General features: G+C 35.7%; 2 protein-coding genes and 1 long non-coding RNA gene across 6 annotated transcripts; 1 reads left to right on the forward strand and 2 right to left on the reverse strand.

The window, feature by feature from the left end:
• Positions 1 to 1,062: 1,062 nt before the first annotated feature.
• Positions 1,063 to 10,557, reverse strand: LOC129748703 (uncharacterized). Its single transcript, XR_008737792.1, has 21 exons — positions 10,246 to 10,557; positions 9,936 to 9,997; positions 8,412 to 8,469; positions 8,112 to 8,173; positions 7,811 to 7,856; positions 7,563 to 7,621; positions 7,294 to 7,332; positions 6,979 to 7,049; positions 6,616 to 6,663; positions 6,385 to 6,427; positions 6,118 to 6,173; positions 5,787 to 5,862; positions 4,896 to 4,956; positions 4,490 to 4,528; positions 4,031 to 4,107; positions 3,715 to 3,759; positions 3,473 to 3,528; positions 3,142 to 3,192; positions 2,874 to 2,926; positions 2,589 to 2,624; positions 1,063 to 2,408 (listed from the first exon to the last, which is right to left on the reverse strand). It is a non-coding gene; the product is annotated as an uncharacterized LOC129748703 (long non-coding RNA).
• Positions 10,558 to 10,719: 162 nt separating this feature from the next.
• Positions 10,720 to 12,919, reverse strand: LOC129748702 (40S ribosomal protein S5). Of its 2 annotated transcripts, none has more exons than XM_055743388.1 (4): positions 12,821 to 12,919; positions 11,837 to 12,336; positions 11,483 to 11,581; positions 10,720 to 11,012 (listed from the first exon to the last, which is right to left on the reverse strand). In XM_055743388.1, the coding sequence occupies exons 2-4, from the start codon at positions 12,329 to 12,331 to the stop codon at positions 10,944 to 10,946; spliced, it is 663 nt and encodes a 220-aa protein (XP_055599363.1). In that variant the 5' UTR covers positions 12,332 to 12,336; positions 12,821 to 12,919; the 3' UTR covers positions 10,720 to 10,943. The 2 variants fall into 2 exon arrangements, with proteins under 2 accessions (XP_055599363.1, XP_055599361.1); XM_055743386.1 differs by lacking the exon at positions 12,821 to 12,919 and adding an exon at positions 12,427 to 12,562.
• A 110-nt stretch (positions 12,920 to 13,029) lies between these two features.
• On the forward strand, positions 13,030 to 16,005 carry LOC129748699 (guanine nucleotide-binding protein-like 1). Of its 3 annotated transcripts, none has more exons than XM_055743383.1 (5): positions 13,038 to 13,181; positions 13,254 to 13,339; positions 13,942 to 14,288; positions 14,347 to 14,493; positions 14,554 to 16,005. In XM_055743383.1, the coding sequence occupies exons 2-5, from the start codon at positions 13,261 to 13,263 to the stop codon at positions 15,742 to 15,744; spliced, it is 1,764 nt and encodes a 587-aa protein (XP_055599358.1). In that variant the 5' UTR covers positions 13,038 to 13,181; positions 13,254 to 13,260; the 3' UTR covers positions 15,745 to 16,005. The 3 variants fall into 3 exon arrangements, with proteins under 3 accessions (XP_055599356.1, XP_055599358.1, XP_055599357.1); XM_055743382.1 differs by having other exon boundaries at positions 13,040 to 13,187; XM_055743381.1 differs by having other exon boundaries at positions 13,030 to 13,339.
• The last annotated feature ends 4,694 nt before the right edge of the window (positions 16,006 to 20,699 follow it).

Here is a 20,699-nt window from a genome sequence, read left to right on the forward strand (position 1 = left end):
ATAATCCAAATTTTCAATAAAACGAAACAGATTGTGAAAAAACTTGCATGCAACAAACTCGCATACAATCTTCATTTCACAAAATTGGAAAATTGAGTTATTTAAGATCAAAAATTTGAAAAATATCGCATTCCCATTATCTCTGGTTTTGGTTTGACTTTCGATTTTTTAACTGTTTGAATTTTCGAACAATTGATGATTTTTTTTTTCCAATCAAATATATCAAATCAGAAGGCGACATCTATCAGCTACAAATCGTTTTTAACAAATTCTACTTTTTAAATCGAAGAAATGCTCTTGTCAACTGGCAGCGAAAATGGAACGAAGATGAGTTGGCTCGGAGGCTCCACTCGATTATCCCAAAGATAAGCCTTAAACCATGGTTCAATAGGTTGGACTTGAGTCGGGATTTTATTCGAATATTTTCCCGTCTCATGTCCAATCATTGTTCCTTAAACGCGTTACTCTATCGTTTTAACCTTGATGGCAGCAATTTGCAGCATATTGTTTGGTCGTGTGAGGACCACCCTTATCGCCAGTGCAAATTTAATAGACTCCCTTAGGGCCCGAGGAAAAACCACCCAACATCCCAGTGAGAGATGTTATTAGCTGTGATAAGACATTGATTACATGCTCGAAATCTACCTCTTTCTCAAAGCTATTGATCTCCGTTGATAACTACTTCTTCAAATTTAAATCTATCGAAAACTATTAAATGTAATTACACAAATCAGACATTGACTCTTTAAAACCTAAGGTACGAGCCGTTTCAAATAAACGAATTGTAAAAAAAGATATATATCAACTGAAAAAAAATTCGATATTTGTCACGGCTTTATTTATTTCTGATGATGAATAAGCAAGCAAAGTAAATGGTGATTCATATGAAATTAAGCAAATGAGGTCAACTTTTGATATTTTACGATTGAACTCGATTAAAGCTATCAAATACTAGTTCCCATCTCTTACTATGTAGTTCTGATAAAATCGATTATTCCTTTGCATTTTTCTTTCAGTTCGACTGATCAATAGTTTTCGGATAAATAACAACATAATAGAGAATTTTAATATTCTTACCACAGTATATTTTCTATATAAATAGGTTGACGTATACACTATACACCATGTTATCTTAACTTAACCCTTTCCTTCCCATGGTAGCACAGATGATCCACAACTTTGCACAGCTCGCATTTGAACTAGACGCGTTGGATCAACACCATTTTTTCACCGAATGTGTAGATATGAGTGAAGAAACATTGCACAAAATTCGAAGAAAATCGGTTCGCTAGGTTTTGCTGGACTGATCAAAAACTGCATAAAAGTCGGATTTTTTTCGAAATTAAATCAAGTCGTCATTTGTTGTTCAATAACTTGATAAGTTTTCATAATTTCCTTCAAATAAAAATACTGACGTGAAGAAGGTTGCTTATGCAAGCAGAATCAAATGATGGTTTACTTAGATTTCAACTAAAACATATAAATTTTTGAGTAAGTAAAGTGGATCACTGGTGATACACTGGGAACAAAACGTACTTTTCTTCTTGTGAAGCTTCTTATCAAAACTCATGAAAAGCATTTTGTCAACAAAAAAATCGCTTCAGGGTAGTTATTTCATCTGCTTAAATGACCACATGTCTCGAAATATTTGTAAAAGTTCGTGATATTCTCGAAAAACGGCATGTTTTGTTTTCCTTGCGCAAACTGTCATGGCGGCCATTGTTCAAGGCAAAAATGAAAATGTCAAATATTTCAATAAATAGACTTTCGAGGGATGCGTATACCAAAGAAGTTTTCTATCAAATAGGATCGTTTTAGTTTGTGATCAATGAAGTGATGAAATTCCATGTTTTTTTGCAATTATTTCCTGTTTTTCATTTGCACCCTATGTGTTGTTATCTTCCCAATGGAGCACATATGATCCACCTCAAAACCCAAATTTATCAAATGGATCATTAAAGTAGGTTTAAATTAAGCATCTTTTGTTCTATAACTTCAGCTGTAAAGCAATATTTCTATTTTTAAAACGTGAAAAACCTCGTGGGAAGGAAAGGGTTAAATGCCAAAGAAAAATCTGTAATGAGAAAACAACACACAACTATAAAATGCCTTGAATTTTAAGACTGAAGTTATCAATTGTATTGGTCAGTGATCAGTTTTTTGTTTATTTCATATTGATCAAGCAATGTAGGTAAGGATTTTGTAAGTAGTATCATCATAGAAATGTAATTTTCCGTACTTGACATATTAAATTTTAAAATTGAAAACTGTCAACATTTAAGTAGTAAAATTGCAAGCTTGGAAAACGTGTCAATCAACCAGATGTTAGTAGAAGTATGAATTTAAAACTCACCTTCAACATGGTTGAGCTCTCGAAGTCTTCTAAGAATATTTCACCAAAAGAAAATCTGAAAAATAAAAATAAAATATCTGATTAGATACCACATTTATAAAGACATTCATAGTTGGTTGTGAAAAGATTATCAGTAGTCTCTTCGTTTCATGAATTCTCAACCAATGTAGGTAAGGATATTTTCAAGTGTATCATCATTGAAAAAAGTAGAAACAGTAACATATGAGAAACCAACCTTTTGCTCGGCCGAGATTGCCTTCCGAAGAATACTCTGAAAAAAAAAAAACAAAGAAAGAGTTTTGTCAGACTTCAACTAGCCTTTTACATTTTTACTGTTTTGTACCCAATGCATCCAAGATGAATTAACCACACAAACTGATCGAATTCATCCGACAGGAGTGTCAAAGGGGTAACGTTAATTTTGTCCATCTCGAGACCACTCGGCTAAAGATTTTGCAAACATCATCGAGTGGCTCTAGTCAGGACTTAGGTATAAAAAAGGGAGAGAGCAGAATCTTACCTATGTAAATCTGTCCAGCTGTTGCTTTGTTTGACTTTTTCGAAAATCAAAACCTGAAAACAAAATGAAATACTTCTGTTAAAATTAATGTTTATTTTACAAAAACAATTATTGCTCAAAGTTTGATGGACAGAAAAATTATGCATTGCTGTACAGGATAGGAATATGAGCGTGTTAATTTTGTCCAAAACTTTCCAACACATTATACAACAAATGAATTGTTAAAAGAAAAGTACGGGACAGAGATGATAATAAATTGATATCTTACCGATTCATTGAAATCGTACACTGTTGCCTCGTTTAGAGAACACGACGAAACCTGAAATAAAGCAGAAAGGATAACCTTTAACTATTTTGATTATATTTAGATAACGTCTTCTTAGAAGAACGTTTTAGAAAATAAAAGAGCTGTATGTTAAAACGTACAGTCCACTTTCCAATAAGGCAATGAAAAGAGACTCCAAAGTAAAACAAAAATTAATCTGCCATTGTTCAGTCAGTATATGAAGCAATATGAACCATATGGTTATGCTTAATACACTCGTCAAATATGGCCTTGATATATTATTCTATAGGAGATTCAATGTTGAGGTACCTACCTTGTTTTTCCCTCAGATGTAAAAACCTCGAGGACGCTGAACTAATATTATTTAACCTGTAAAAGAAATAAAAACGGGGTTAGGCTTTGTTGAAGCGGTAATATTAAATAGGTTCAAGATGTTGAAAATTTCAGAACGAATTTTTATCAGCATAATTTCCTAAGCCAGGGATAACTGAAATATTCTGAGTTCATCATCTAATCATTTTGGCAGTTTTGAAGTGTGTAGTTTGTTAAACTTACCATCAAATTTGCAGATCGACATTTGACGTTCAACTGCCACTATACCTGAAATGAAGAGAAATATATGATTAACATAAGGAAACACTAAGATTTGGCTGGGTAGATCAATGAATGTTATCAGAATAGAACTAACAACATATGAACTTTCAGCCTGGAGCGGTACATCAATTGTTCTATATGAAAATAGTTATCATCATTAGGATTACGATCGGTCTTTGCAATTTCAGAAGTGTTTGAAGAAATAAGTTTTTTTTACTTTTTTTTTACTAAAGATTGCAATGATTTCATTTCTAATAAAGATTATTATTGTGCTTACTTATCATGGCTTCAGATTTTCAGTATCCTGGCTTGAACAACGAATTGTTATTTTCAAAATGAATGCAAATAACCGATCTGAAAAAAAAGAAAAAAAAGTTAGGTTTTTTTGCATTTTTTAAAAAGCAAAACTAAATATATTTAACGTTAATTAATTTGCTTTAACAGTTACGTGCTCATTATCGTTTTGGAAAAATACTCGTGAAGATATGCATGTTAGTCTATCATATTCCTACATAACACAGTAGAATTGTGTGCATTGAAGTAGATCATCAATGGAAATTTCAACCGAATATTGTTTCGATCAATCAAGCTTTCCACTTTGATTTCCACAAAACGAATTAATCTTCGTCCCGTATATCGTCTTATGTTGCAAGAGAAAAATTTAGCGCAACAAAAGTGTAAAGCGTAGGACGCAAATTCAAGTTTGTAAACTGAAAACGATATAAATAATACTTACATTGATTGCCTGGAGGAGATTATCCAGGAACGTGCCAAACTGTAAAAAAAATAGAAAAAAAAGAAACAATTAGACTACCGTCATTGAAATAAATGAAAAATGATTTTTTTTCTCTTTTTCCAAATGTCGGTAAACCGAGTAGAGAACCATTTCACAGAATAGTGTCAAATGGCTCTCTTAGTAGTTAACCAATGTTTTACTTTTGTCCACATCGGAGATCACACAACTAGATACTTTCTTTGATACACGTTGAGTGATTGACTAGAGAGGACCAATTGATCTGTTGTTTTATTGAAACAATGACTTTTGACGAGATGTTGAACAACACCAGACAAAATATTTCTGAAGTTTCTTATTATCAATTGCAGTTCGAGATACTGGTGTTGATTAGAGTGATTGAAATTACCTTGTCTAGTTGATTCATGTCGGTCGAAATAGAATCTGGACATCCGGCTAAGAGTAGTGATCTAGAAATAGACAAAAACAATTTTGAAATAGAGTAAAACAGATTGAGATCATGTATTTGGAAGAACATCAATTTGAATAGCATTTGAAATTGACTTCACACCTTCGTTAGTTTAGAAAAGCTTGTTCAATTGTTCGTAAACCGAGTAGAGAAGCATTTCACAAAAAAGTGACAAAAACCTCTCTTAGTAGTTTACCAACGTTCTACTTTTGTCCACATCGGAGATCACACAACTAGATACTTTCTTTGATACACGTTGAGTGATTGACTAGAGAGGACCGATTGTAATATTGGTACATCCAAAACCAGGTAACGAATTGTTCTTTTTTTTTTCGTTTGAAAAGCAAAGATTGAACCAAAAATCGACACAATATTTAGGTAATTAACAAATACATTCGTGGCGTATGGTTTTCTTAGCTTGTGGAAAGTTTTTATATTATTGGTATCTTTATTTAGGCTGAATTAACACAAACGTGTTTTATTCCTACAAAATTTGCAATGTTTTCAATCATAAGTTAAAAAAAAAAACAAATCGTTACAATTTTTTTCACATTTTCAATTCACTTGAGGGTGTAAAATTAACTTACAATTCTAGTTGATTTCAGCGGATTTTTTTATTTGCTTGTGTTTAACTGTAGTTAGCTATTGAAAGCTGACAGTGAACAGAACCGAACCAATCTGACACTGTGGATGCAGTAACAAGCGTTCTGTCGTCTCCGTGAAGGGCAACGAATGTATGGAGCATTTGGGATCATTCGTCGTTCTGTGCGAGAGACATTTATTTGAAATAAGGGGGAAGGGGTAGGTATTTAAAAGCGGCACGAAACTTACCAAAAAATTTAGCTTCAATTTTTCATCCATCGATATTCCATTCCAGCTGAGTCGGTTGTTCCGTTTTCGACTAATTCTGTAATATACAAGAATAATAGAATATTTATTATTTATTTACTTAGTTTTCCAAAAAAGTTCAATAGATGTAAAGAAAAAAATGTAACAGTACTTTCCAGGATGAAAGGACATTGGACGTGTGTCCGTCCTATCACCAGAATAATAAAGTAATTTACTCTTGTCCAGAAGCGAAGCGAATTAAGCCAGTAATAGATGGCTTGATCCACATTAGATTGGACGAATTGCTTGGAGAAAAGAATGGGATAAGACTTACCTAACAAAGATTAACGAAGTGTTACATCACTCATTTGTCTTTCGAGTTTGAAGAATCTATAAAAAAGGAGCAAAAAAGAAATGTTTTAGTCAATGGCAGTAAACTTACAAAATTAATGGTAATGTGAAATCACTAGATCAGATAGGGCAAGTCTGGGTAAACTGGAGTTTCAACAACAGAAAAATTCTGACCCCGATTGCGTATATTGGGAATGAATCATCATTAAAATCGTATTTTTTTTAAGAAAATATAAGAAGAGAAACCTACCTTAGATAGAGTTTAATCAATGTTTGACTTCCGGTAATGTGGTCTGAAAAAAGACAGAAAAATAGTTTTTCATTAAAAATACGCTATAAAATGTGAACTGCATTTGATTAAAGTCATCTTCGTCAGTAAGACCAATCGAATATTTTATTCAACATTATATTTAAGCAATATTCAGCAAAGTTCATCATAGAAAAAGGATTACTAGTAGCCGGAAAATTATTCAAAACTTACTTTTAGTTACACCACGACTTTTTTGGTCCTTATGCGCTCGTTGTATTCCTGGGAAATGTTTGAAAAAAATTAATATTTTTTTAAATTCTAAATCAAGCTAAATTAAGTGTTACAAATTTCAACAACATAGTTTTCAAATTCTTTAAGTCCACTGTCTTCCAAAACAAAAATGTAATGTTGAAATTTGTCGAGATAATTTAAAATCTTTAGCATATTTATATCAGATAGGGCAAGTCTGGGTAAACTGGAGTTTCAACAACGGAATTCTGTCCCCGAATGCGTATATTGTGAATAAATCATCATTCAAATATGCTAAAGAAGGCAACTGTTTTTAAGCTCATTGATAGAATGAAATCTATTTACCTCTTAAAACACCAAGTATTGCCAATTTGCGCATTTCTGAGCTTGCATTTGTATGAAGATGAAACGGCTACCTGCAATAAGCGAGAAAACAAAAAAAAATTGGTAAAATGATCCATCCATCAATCGTTTATCTGATATATTATTGAACTCTAATTTTGTAACAAGATTGATTTCATATTTTTTCAGAAAAAAAGATTACTTAAGTCAGCAGTTATTAGCCTAAGACAGGGATAACTGAAAAATGAAAGTTCATCACGGTAGAGAAAAAAACATCTTGTTAAAAAAAATAATAATTCAGTTAATATGGAAACTTACCTCTGTTAGAAAGAGTTGATTTTCGAGGCGGTTGAAACTCTGCAAGAAATAGAAAACCTAATTAATGGGTTGTTCTCAAATTATACGTGTTTATATTGTGTTGATAAGCTGACTTCAGATTAGAACTAACAACATATAAACATTCAGCCTGGAGCGGTACAAAATGTTCTAATAAGAATAAATATCATCATTCGGAAGGTGTTATTTGACAAAAAGCAGAAAACAAAAAATCAGAGTGAGCTAATTTTACGCAAGAAATAAAACCTTACCTTAACATTGTGGTTACATCGGCAATTAGTTCCATTGAACAGGAACGAACGATTAAAGCCTGAAAATAATACAAAAAGTAGATATTAATACATATTTGTATATTGAGGAAGAAGATGATTTAGAAGAAAATCATGTTTCAGTTTATGGAAATCAACATTTGTGCATTCTGCCTGGAGCGGTACAAAAAATCCATAGATCATCATCGAAACAAGCAGAACAAATCTAAAAAAAAAGTAATTTAACTCACCTCTCATTTTGTCAAGCGGAAATGCAGTTTTTCCATAATGTTAGATCTGGAAAAGAAAAATACAGTTAGCTCAATTTTCAAGCAAACTCATTTGTGAATATTGTTTTTTTTTTCTAAAGTGAAACTGTTATTAGCCTTATGATGGGTACTGGAAATAAGTTTGAAAATACCCTGCAAAATGACTAACTATTATTCTTGTCCATTGGGGTGGAATTGATAGCTTTGAAAAGTTGCAAAGAAATCGTAACATGGCCAACTGGACGGAAACACCGAAATTAACATATCACGAAATTTTATTTACCTCATTGAATTTAGATGCTTCTTGAAGAAAATCATCTGTTAGAAGGATTCGATCTGAATTATCTGAAAAAAAAACAGAAAAAAATTAATAATTACTTTAGAGTTTTTTAAGATTCGAGTATTGAACTGTAGATAACAATTTCAGGCACCTGACCAGAGGGTATTCTAGACCGCTGCTGAAGGATGTTACCTAGTTTTGATCTGGTCCAAGCGTCCTTTCAAACCACAGTATTGTTATTTTGACCCGGATTCGAATGGTTTGCTTGGACAAAAGTATTGATAAATAAAAACTTTGACTCACCTGGCTTATGACGATAAGAACTTTAAATCTTCGGAAAATTCGCCGCGTTGTTAGTCATCTGAAACAATGAGAAAAAAAAGAAGTTAATTTTAGAGATAGGAAGCCGCCGTTTCGTGATGGAAATAATTTTTTAAGAAAATGGGTGGTATGAAAAAAACTTAGTGATTGCTTTTGCTAAACTGAATCGAGCAGTCGAGCAGTCGCTTAAAGCAATTGATTCGGTTGTTATGAATAAAGTTTTTCTTGACAGCTGTTTTCTCAGTCAGGAGCTTTTACTTTTAGAACAAGCTAGTTGGTATGAATAAAGCTCGAATCTGAAGCAATTGCTCGACAAATCTCATAGCAATTGCTTTATTTTCTAAGCATGCTCGGTAGCAGACTTTTCCAATAAAAAATTCTTTAATAACGTCATGAACTTATCAAATTAGCAATATTTCACTTCAAAACAATTCAAAAAGGTATTTTCAACATGGATAAAGAAAAGTCTAAGTGATAACCCAACTTTTTTCATATTCCTGTCGTTGTATAAAATCATTCGTCTAAGATGACAATAAACAAATCAATTAGTAAATATTTCAAATTAAAAAAAAAACCGGCTATAATAGTGGAAGAAGTCCCAATGGCTCAAAGTTAGAAATAAATTGTAATAATTTAAAACATAATACAGATCTCTCATTTTTTTTATAATTTTTTATAATCCTAAGATTAAAAAAAAATCTAAATTAAAATGCGCGCTTATTGCCAATTTTTTTTATACATCGGATTATCCCGATCCGAATACATGTGGGAGAGCTTATGATAAATATTAAAGTCCATTAAAGGCCATTTTTTGTTTGACAATATTCGAATATGTATTCATTTTTCTTTAAACATCAACATACGAACACGCATTAACAAAAAAATTCGGTCGTTCTTACACGCACCACCCGCTTCGTCGACTTCAAGGCTACTTTAGCCGTACTTTTCAATTTTCTGATCGTTTTCTTTCATTTTACTTTAGAAAACTTCAGATTCTGCTGGTTGGATAGCTCTATTTTTCAAAGCAAAAGCTATGTTCTAAGACTTTAGTACACATCCGCTAAGCAAATGTTTATTCATACCAAACTAAGCAAATGCTTTGGACTTTTGCTTCGATTGATTTCGAGCTAAGTAAAAGCTACCGAAGCAATTGCTAAACCTTATTCATACCACTAAATGTCAGATGAGTTACAGCATGTTTCAATTTAACAAATGATTGAAACGGAAACGAACTAATCAGCAATTGTTCTAGTCCTTTCAGCGTCAGAATTGTTCAATGTAACTTTGTGAAGAACAACCTGTGTCAAGAAGGACACAAAATTAATCCCTAATAGATGGTTGGTATAAACATAAACTTCTCTAGAATTGAAAAGATCATAAAAGAAGGAATAAAGTCTAACAAAACTTAATCCAAATTTGAATACAACTCATGCATTTGATTTACATTTATCATCTAATGAATATTCAAACAGTTTTTAGAACATGTTTTGATAAAAACACACTTACCAGTGGCAAATTACTCGAACCAATGTTTTCACTCCAGAGTGGAATCCATTTGCAGACAGAGCCTATAACAATGGAACAAAATATTAGTTTCAACTTAACGAACTTGATTGTTTTTGAAAATCCTATGTAACAGGAATGAAATGTCGTTACACCGTGCGATGTAGAGTCACAAATGAAGTCGAGACTCCAAGATACCTGAGAACATTGCTCTGGTCCAAAACGGGAATGCCCAATCGAATTGAGGGTGGAAAGAGCAGAAAAAAATGTTTTGGACTGATCCGATAGTTCAATTTGAAAATTTTCAACCTACCATTTTGAGGTGGCCTCTTCAAGTTTCGTCGTCGCTGCTTTTGGTCCGATAGAGCACCGGAGAGTTGCATTGCTGTAAAAAATTAAAAAAAAAACGTTAGTGATAGGAATAGCGTTAAGAATAGTCCAATAAGAGATTTTCTGGTTTAACAGAACTGTCGTGATTTTGCGAGAAAGAAATTCGAATGGAGTCAAATTCCTATGCAGATATATCAACTTTACTCTTGTCCAGGTGTAACGACGTTGAACTTGAAGAGCGATCAACATTGAAAAAAGAAACCCCAGACGTAGAAATAATCAAAAGAATAAAATAAACAACTCTTACCTATGAATGAAGCATGCAAGCTAGCATCCATCAAAAGGAGATTATTGTACCTGTAACGAAACTTCAAAAACAAAATTAACTGAAAAAACCTCCACGACACCACAACGATTCATGTTTTCAACCAAACCCGTCTTCCCACAATAACAAAAGTTTAGTAGAGTTTTTCAATTTTTTTGGAGTTTATTCCCATAGGTTTATCTCTATTGCGCTGCAGTAGATCCATGTGTAACATTTCTACACAACACAGCAATTCTTAAAGTAATCAATGTGGTGCCGCTGATGATGTCGGGTGGTTTTTGAGCGCGAAACAAAAAAGCACACACACTGTATCCAGATGTTTTTGGGAATGCGCCCAAGCTGAAAGCATTTTTTTCTTATCGGTTGGACTTGGCGACACGTTCCAGTTCGTCCTTCTTCTTGATGGCGTACGAGTTGGAGGAACCCTGGGGAGATGAAAAGAGAGAGGCGGCAAATTGTGATTTATGAAATACGATTTGCTAAAATTGGCATCTGATCATTTCAATTGAATAAAGCTTTCCGAGAATTAAAAGTTTTCATGGCCGATGGTTCGTCAAAGAAAGACATCTACAAACTTCAGAAACCTAACAATAATTGGCAATTACATAGTTGGCTTGCAATAGTATCTTCAATTTCTTCATTTTAAAACATGTATTGTGATAATGGCATTCGAATATAAATGAACGGTCTACCCGGGGATTCGAATCCAGAACGTCTGGCAACATAAACGCGACAAGCTAATCCCTCGATCCTTTTCTTCTACTCTTCTGGTGCTCCTCAATCCTCTTTTAAGTGACCTTGAGCAATACTTTTGGGTACCTCAAAACACACCATCCGCCATTTTGTGAACGATATTTTGATTTTGAAAATGGGAAAATTGTCAAATTTTACTAACCTTAGCGGCGTTGATCAGCTCATCGGCCAAGCATTCAGCAATGGTCTTAATGTTACGGAATGCAGCTTCACGGGCACCAGTGCACAACAGCCAGATAGCCTACGGGGTGGAGGGAGAATAGAATATTTAAATCAAGTTCATAACGCCAGTTAGAATTAAGGAAATGTAACTAAACGATGCGAACACTTGATCCATGATGCCAAAGGCGGATCTAGCATAAACCACCATTCATTCTGGGGGTCACTATCCGATCCCAATGGAATTGACAGGGAGCATAAGTAAGGCCCACCGAATATGCCTGCATAGAATCGGAATTTACTAAAAGCAAAAATGAAGGCCATTTCCCCGGCTTACCTGGTTGACACGTCGCAGCGGGGACACGTCCACGGCTTGACGACGAACGGTACCGGCACGACCGATACGAGTCGAATCTTCACGGGGGCCGGAGTTGATGATGGCCTGGACCACGATCTGCAGCGGGTTTTCACCGGTAATCAGATGCATGATTTCGAAAGCGTGTCGCACGATACGGACGGCCTTCAGCTTCTTGCCATTGTTGCGTCCTTTCATCATCAGCGAGTTGGTAAGACGCTCGACGATGGGGCATTGGGCCTTGCGGAACCGCTTGGCCGCATAACGACCGGCCGAATGGGGAAGGTACTTGGCGTGCTTCTCCTTGACGGCAATGTAATCCGACACGGAAATATCCGAAATCTGGATATCCTCGCTGCTCCAGCGACCGAACAACTTGATGTCGGGCAGTTCCGCTTGTTGAACAACCGGAGCCTGCTCGAAAACCTGAGCCGGGGCCTCGTTATCGAAGGTTTCAAATGCTTCAACTTCAGACATGGTTCCTAAGCAAAGGAAAAAAAAAATTAATGAACATCACACGCTTTCACCGAACTAAAAATTATTCCAAGTTTCCGTTTCAACCAAGCGCATACCTATCAAAATTCCAGCAGATTTATCTTTAGTTCACTTTACAACACAGTTAGCTTTAACTTTTTTAGAATTCAAGAATATCATCCAAGTATACCGGGGATCAAGATTCCCGAGCACAAGAAACGCGACACGTGCTGACGATGGTTCAGGAGCAAATGAACGAGTAGATCGCAACATAACCCACCTCTTGGTCAACTTGCTTTCAAGAGTACCAAAATTTTTTTTATGTCAACAGTTGAGAAACAAACTTTCGGCTACAAAATTTATCTGGATTTATACCTATGAATTCCTGAACTTCACTTCCGTTGGCTTGGTTGAAACGAAAACTTCTATTTTTACACTTAACATTCTACAATAATCTTCAAAGTACGCCAGAAAATTACAAAAATTATTTACTTATTTTGATTTAAACACGTCTGTGTTTGACAATGGCGTACGCCGGAAAGAGGAAACTTCAATTTTTCGTTTTCTCATGTTGGCCAAACTGGTTGTCACTTTGAAGTTTGCGCGGAAACTCGAGCAGAGATGCTAGCCGACCAAACTTCAATGTTTGTAACCTCTTGTAACCGCGACTGTCGATCAGCTGATTGCGTCATTTTGACGTTTTTTATGCATTTTCGAATCAAAATAAATAAAACCCATCCGCGTTCTCGCAAAATTTGTTCACGTATTCGTTTTTATCGGATTTGATTTCCTATTAACGACCGGTTAGCTTAAGCGCAAACAGGAGTGCCAAAATTGGCAGCACCCAAAGAAGGTTCCCGTGAGATTAGAATTGTCTGAGTTAGAATATTGTTTTTTTTTTCTTAAATTGAGATTCTTTTTAAAGCGATATCATGCCGCAAGGCAGAAGGAAAACTCCCTTTAGCGGAAAACAAAAAAAGCAACAGCTGCTGGCAAAAAAGCAGGCTAAATGTAAGTAGTTTTTGTTCTTTTTGATTCTTTCTATTTAATAATTCGTAAACTACCCTAGCGAATGGGATTACTTTCTAATGAAATTTTAAACCAGCTAATTTTTGTAATTTTTGTGTTTTCTGGAAATCTGAATTTCTGAACATTTTATTCTAATGATTCTTATGTGCCGATGTCCGCGAGTTCGAGCCCAAGAGTAAACATCGAACACAGTTGTACCGGATAAGTTTTTCAATAACGATCCGCCAACTGTAACGTTGATAAAGTCGCGAATGCCATAAATATGGTATTGTCGTTACAGGGAAAAACTGTAAAATCAGTTGAGCGACAATGGATTTTTCTCGGAGTAGGTAAGTTAAACCTAACGTCGGAAGTAGTGCGCTGGATGGCGGGTCACCGTACGATTCCAGCGCACTACTTCCGACGTTAGGTTTAACTTACCTACTCTGAGAAAAATCCATTGTCGCTCAACTGATTTTACAGCGCTGGACTGGCGACACAATAAAACGACTATAATCGAAACAAAAAAAAATTCTTATGTAAAATGAGTCTAGGAGGCAGAACCTTTGGTTTTTATCATCTTTATATTCCATTATTGTTTTCAGCGAGCACCTCGCACAACATTATCCGCAAGCTGCGCGATGAAGAATCGAGTGACATTAGCGAGGACAGCGATTTTCCGCTACACGAGAAGGTCGAACGTATTAATCTGCAACCGATCAAGGATCCACGTAGCAAGGCCAACCGCTATGTACTGCAGTTCCATCGAGAAACGGGCAAGGAGCTGCGGGAGATGAAGGAGGAAGCCCGCAAGGCATTGGTTCCGTGCCCGCCGGCGGAAACGGAACTCGGTGATGGATACTTTACTGGGTATGATTTCCCCAAGCGCCCGAAGTGGACCTACGAGATGTCCAAGGAGCAACTGGATGCGAATGAGAATCTGTACTTTTTTGTAAGGTGATTTTCAGAAAGTTAATTCTTTGAATAAGAGCGCTTATTTTATCTTACAGAAATACATAACATACCTGGAGAAAACTCACTTCGACGATATGAAGTCGTTGAGTTTCTGTGAACTGAATTTGGAAACCTGGCGTCAGTTGTGGCGTGTCCTTGAATTGTCCGATATAGTATTGATTATTGTTGATGCACGTTTTCCGGTAGCTTAATGTTAGTATATTCTCTATCTGAAAATTCATTGAAAGTTTCACTCTTTTCAGACGTTGATGTTTCCTCCGTCTCTATATTACTATGTAACCGAATGTATCGGAAAGAGTATGATCCTGGTGCTGAACAAAATTGACCTGGTACTACCGGAAGTGGTGCTTGGCTGGAAGCGTTACTTCCAAGAAAAATATAAAAACATCAAAATTGTAATGTTTACTTCATATCCATCATATAACCTACGAGACAAACATGCGAACAAGCATGGTTTGCAGATTAGACGACGCAAAGGAAGAATGCGAATGGCAGCCGAAGGAGCGCAACAGATATTCAACATATGTCGAGAATACGCTGGTGATGAGGTAGATTTAAGCTCATGGCAACAGAAGATTTTAGAGGAACGAAGCGTTCCAATGGATATCGATGGAGATTTTGATGAACCAATCGAATCGGAACGAACACACGAAGAGGAAAAAGATTTTTCATTTGAGGAGCACGTTCGTTTTCAAGATGGAGTCCTCACGATTGGTTGCGTTGGCTTTCCTAATGTTGGAAAGTCTTCACTTCTTAATGCGGTTATGGGCAAAAAAGTTGTCTCCGTTAGTAGGACTCCTGGTCATACTAAACATTTTCAAACAATATTCCTCACAAATACAGTGAGACTGTGCGATTGTCCAGGTCTGGTTTTCCCATCATCAATCCCTCGTAAACTACAAGTCCTGATGGGAAGTTATCCGATTGCTCAACTTCGGGAACCGTATGCTTCAATCAAGTTTCTTGCCGAACGTGTCAATCTTGTGGCTTTACTGGCTTTGAAACACCCGGATAATGAATCCTGTGAAGAATGGTCGGCTATTGATGTCTGTGACACTTGGGCTCTCAAACGAGGTTTTTTGACTGCTAAAGCCGCTCGTCCTGATACATATCGTGGTGCAAACAGCATCCTCAGAATGGCGCTCGATGGAAAAATTACACTATCTCTCAAGCCAATTGGCTTTCATCAGGCAGTAGAGAGATTGCAAGCTGACCCCGAACTGGCCACTGTTCGTGAAATTCAGGCCCTTTCAGACCTAGGTGACAAAGAAGATGACGATGATTACTTGTCGGATACGGATACAGAAGATATTGCAGGCGCTGCTAGCAACGATGCCGATAATGAAGAGGACGAAGATGGTAATTCGACCCTTTCGCCTGGCCCTTCTAGCACCACGATCAACCCATTCGAACTGCTGGGAAGTCCAGAGTGAATGATATCCTCAAAATAACGGAGATAAACAAATGTGCTAAATATTTCTATTTATATACGCTTGAATGTCCAACCTCTTACCACACAGATGATTACCTAAATGAACTGATAAGAGCACATTAAATTTTATTTGTTACATATTTATTGTTATCTTCTACGTGCGCGTTTTATAAAAGTTATCTGCTGCATGGTTCTAAAGGATATCTCGCATGTAAGTGAAACACTGTATTTTCAAATCTGTAATAAATATACAAGCACTAGATTTTTTTTTATTTAACTCGAAATATTACCACAGCAACTCGAAAATATTCAAGGTATTGATAGGTTGGTATCAACATGAACACAGATGATACTCTATAATATCGAGTAAAAGTACAAACATGATCGCCTAAACTCATATTAATTCGCATTTAAGCGGGTAGCTGGAAAAATCCTTTCGCTTTCTAATTAAACTATTTTAACATAAACATGAACTGCTTCAAATTAAATCAATTTCAATTCCATTAATCATAAAGGTGAAATAAAAAAACAGGGCATTTTTGTATAAATTTCATGTAATTTATTGCCCGAAAAATGATGCCAACATTATTTTGAGTGTATCTTCGGTATGGTGGTAACCTATATAAAGATGTGAGCCGTCAAATCTTTAAAATTTAATTTTTAGGGCACCATGCATGTTGAACTGAGGGCAAAAGGCATGAAAAAAGTTCAAAATTTGGAGTTCGGCTTTCGGACACCGTATTTGTTTATGCCGAGTGTTGCACTGGTGCACCACTAGGTACTGTCATGTTGTTTGTTTATTCGGACAGTTGCACTGGTTTTGACCTGGTGGAGCACGCTTACGGGCGGTGGCCCATACGCTCCTTTTTTTAAAACTCAAAATTAAGTAGTTTTGGTTCAAAACAGCACTTCATCAGTGGCCGCCCTCAGCTTTGAGTTTGACTTTAAGACTTTAAGGTTTCAAACCAGGTGTTATCTTGCTCCTGGGTGTTAAAAAAGCGAACCAGGTGCCAAATTTGAATACCGACCAGCTCCTGATTTGACAGGTACTGAAGTGTCTAGGGAAATATACAAGAGCAACTGCCAACAAACAACAACAACACTTATCGGTGCGTCACCAGTGGCAAAAATGAAAGCCAGTTTAGCACTTAACGGTGAGCAAATGAGCTGCTAAGGCTAAAATAAGACCTAGAATGTTTCCCGGGTTAACACCTGGGATAGCACTTACCGGTATCGATGCTCTTTTAAGCGGGCCATAGACTACACAAATGGCCTGTACAAATTCGATGATTTCAAGACGATTGTTTGATCTATGCTCGCCCACACACTATACAAACATTTTTCACGCGAACACAAACGATTGCTGGCGAAAACAAAAACAGCAACAAAAAAAACCATCTCCACCTCGGCTGGGAGGATGGCACTGATGAACTGATGTACAAGCTAAGCCTTGAAGCGTGTGTAAAGTTCCAACGACCATTTTCAATCAATTTTATGTGTTTTGGTTGAGCCACCAGATGTCTCCAAGGACACCAGAGAGAACTGTCAAGAAGAAAGTGAAATGTAAACAAAACAAAATAACAAACTATTAGTCAGTTATGAATATGTCGAATTACTATCTGACAAATTTTGAGCAAATTGATGATAAAGATTCGCAACACATTTATAATTTACGTAATGAAAATTTTTAGCATTAAGCTTTTTCTAATTGTTTCAAAGCATTAAGCACAAAATAGAAACAGCATAGAATCGGTATTGTTTCATGAGATTGTTAAGTTTAAACTCAACTGGATAAAATAACTGGTTCGTCTGACTTGTCTGAAGTTCTTAAAGTTACACCCAAAATAATGTTCACTTAAAAAATAAGTGACATCTGTAGTAAATTCTCGCCATACGTAATTTCATTTGAATTTTAAGTGATGGGTCAAGTGAATTCACTTAAGTGACCGGTCAAGTGAATTACACTATGACGTTCGAATGAAATTTATCTGAGTTTCTAAGTAAGTTTCTAGTTAATTATCTCTCGCGTTTTTAAATAAAAGAACATTTATAGAACAGCACTACGATTTCAAATACTTACATATACGCTTTCGCCATAAATTTATGGCGAAAGGAAAATTCCATCGTAATCCCAAGGCAGATCGGTTACTGCGGATAGTGCGACTTCTAAATCTTCCCTGCTGCAAACCAGAAAATCTGTCCCGTTCAACCCACAAGCTGAAACATGATAACACCTTTAAATAACTTTTTCTTACATCACGTTTAACACAATTTTAAACTACCGCCAAAATCGCCTAGTAAAGAATTGGGAAAATCCAAATCCAGCATATGCTTTAAACGCTGCTCTTTAAAATTTGCCATTTTGAACTCTGAAAATAAACACAACCGACCCGACATTCACTTGAAATTCAAGTGATGGGGAAGTGAATATTTTTTCTCACTTCAAATTCAAGTGACGAGTGAAGTGAATGTGGATGAATTCACTTGAAATTTAAGTGACTGCCAAGTGAAATGTATATGTCGCACTTGAATGGAAGAAAATCACTGGATCCTTGTTTTTAAGTGAAAAATCATGTGTATTTTAAGAGTGGATTTGGGTTCAGTGTAGTCTTTTTTAGTAAAAAATATGAAGGTAAAATGAACCACGCAAATTTACCTTGTAGTGATATATTGAAGCCGTCCATTCTGCTACGATGTTAATTTATTAATTTTTGAGATCATATACGATATTGTGCTCTTCAAAGAATGAGGTACTTTAAAAGTTTATTCGGTTTGTTTAAATAATAGCATTTGAAATTTTTCACTGGTTTCTGGAATATTAAAATTCAAGCTTGTACATCTGTTTGTTATTTTGGCAGACTCTGTAGTGAAAAAATATGATGATGCTTTTTTCCTCAGCTTGAGATTATTCGTGGTTAATCTAATTATATAGAATAATTCCTCGTATTGTATTTAAATTTATTCATTTTTTGATTTCAAATACCAATGCGTCCTTTCGAAAAATTGTTACATTGAAAAGAGCTATCTAGAAACAGTGCCATCTGTTGCGCCGTTCAAAAGTTAGAAATCAAGCAATAGATGGCACTGTTTTTCGTCATTTTTTAACGGCTTATTTGAATTAGAGCACTGGAAATTTTACACAAGTTTCTGAAGATTTTTTGTTCGAGCTTGTACATCTGTTCATCTGTGAAGATGGTTTGTACAAAATATTTCGATCCCGACCGATTTTACTCCAACCGTTTGGGCGCTCATTCAAGCAGTGCCATACACTATGTAAATCGTGTTTACAGCGACAAAATTTCATCGAATTTCATCGCATTTGTACAAATGTTGTGTATATACCCAAGCAACCAAAAGTCGCATTTTTACTTAACTCCGAACTCCGAAGTTCACATTTGGCTGAAAAAATGTATTACGGGAACTTCAGGTGACTCTTGTCGCGTAAAAGTTACTCAGGAACTTCCATCGCCCTTTGAAAGGTTAAACTATCGATAACGGAACTTCTAAGCGCTTTTAATGGAACTCCCAAGCAACCAAAAGTCGCATTTTTACTTAACTCCGAACTCCGAAGTTCACATTTGGCTGAAAAAATGTATTACGGGAACTTCAGGTGACTCTTGTCGCGTAAAAGTTACTCAGGAACTTCCATCGCCCTTTGAAAGGTTAAACTATCGATAACGGAACTTCTAAGCGCTTTTAATGGAACTTCTTTCAAGAAGGTCGATAACGTTCGCGTAACATTCCAAAACGCACCATTAAGATACTTGAAGGTGTTTTAAAGAACCTATATGGGAAATCTAAGCGACATGTCAAAAATGTTTTTCAAGAAGGTCGATAACGCTCGCGTAACATTCTAAAGCGCACCATTAAGATACTTGAAGGTGTTTTAAAGAACCTGTATGGGAATTCTAAGCGACATGTCAAAAATGTTTTTCAAGAAGGTCGATATCGTTCGCGTAACATTATAAAGCGCACCATTAAGATACTTGAAGGTGTTTTAAAGAACCTATATGGGAATTCTAAGCGACATGTCAGAAATGTCTGTCAATTTCTTGTCATGGTATTTGTTTTGTTTATATCTGTACTGATATTTACAAATGGAATTCAAGATTTTTTCGAATTTTTCTTATAAATGTTAAATAAGATATTCGAATAAATTTTTGATTATGCGAATTTTTGTTATGATTCATATTGTGTACTGAAAGTCCTTTGAACGAAATAAGGTACCTTCTATTGACCAACCCACTCAATCATCTCAAATGACATTAAGTTTAAATACTAATCATTACAGTGGCAATTAGCTATTGCTGGATTGGTCGAGAGGCTGGTGAGTTTCATTGCAACCTAGAGAGCAGCGGTTCAATTCTCTAGGCGTGTAAGCAGCTTTTGTAATCAAAACAATATAATTAAAATCAATGAGATAGACCGTGATAGACCGGCAACCTAGCAATCTGACATGTGGTTGTCAGAGCAATCTGTCAATTGATTTTTTTTTTCGGCGCGTAGAAGTTTCTTGACATTCTCTTAGAAGCTGAATAGCGTTCTCTACAGCCACCTAAACGAACTTGAAAGTAGCTTTAAGAACTTAAATTTTGGGCTGATTAGCATTCTCTTCAGACACAAACGAGAGCTGATTAAGCTTCTATGGAACCTTTTTAAGGGAATTCTGGTTGCTTGGGTAGTCTGTGGCCCGCTTTAAGATTATCCCAACAAACATTTTTTGCTGAACAACCGCTGAAACATTGTTTAGTTCTAATTTTAAATCAGCTATCTTGCTGAAAGAAGGCAACCCAAATTCAGAGAGAAGCTGCTGTTCAGCCCTTAAACATCGAGATCTGGAGAAATTAATCAGCGAAGATGACATGAAACCACATGAAACGTCAATTGACGGAGCAACAAAAAAAAAAAACAAAAAGAATGTTGACCGATGTATGTCCGATGTTTGCCAGCTACTTT

This window comes from Uranotaenia lowii, chromosome 2 (assembly GCF_029784155.1).
Source record: "Uranotaenia lowii strain MFRU-FL chromosome 2, ASM2978415v1, whole genome shotgun sequence".
Taxonomy (NCBI): domain Eukaryota; kingdom Metazoa; phylum Arthropoda; class Insecta; order Diptera; family Culicidae; genus Uranotaenia; species Uranotaenia lowii.

Coding starts and splice junctions, on each gene's coding strand:
- LOC129748702 (XM_055743388.1), bottom strand. CDS start 12,331: ATGTCTGAAGTTGAAGCATTTGAAACCTTCGATAACGAGGCCCCGGCT. Junction 11,582..11,836: donor CGCTGCGACGTGTCAACCAG/GTAAGCCGGGGA, acceptor TCCACCCCGTAG/GCTATCTGGCTGTTGTGCAC. Junction 11,013..11,482: donor AGCTGATCAACGCCGCTAAG/GTTAGTAAAATT, acceptor TCATCTCCCCAG/GGTTCCTCCAACTCGTACGC.
- LOC129748699 (XM_055743381.1), top strand. CDS start 13,261: ATGCCGCAAGGCAGAAGGAAAACTCCCTTTAGCGGAAAACAAAAAAAG. Junction 14,289..14,346: donor ATGAGAATCTGTACTTTTTT/GTAAGGTGATTT, acceptor TTTATCTTACAG/AAATACATAACATACCTGGA. Junction 14,494..14,553: donor TTGTTGATGCACGTTTTCCG/GTAGCTTAATGT, acceptor CACTCTTTTCAG/ACGTTGATGTTTCCTCCGTC.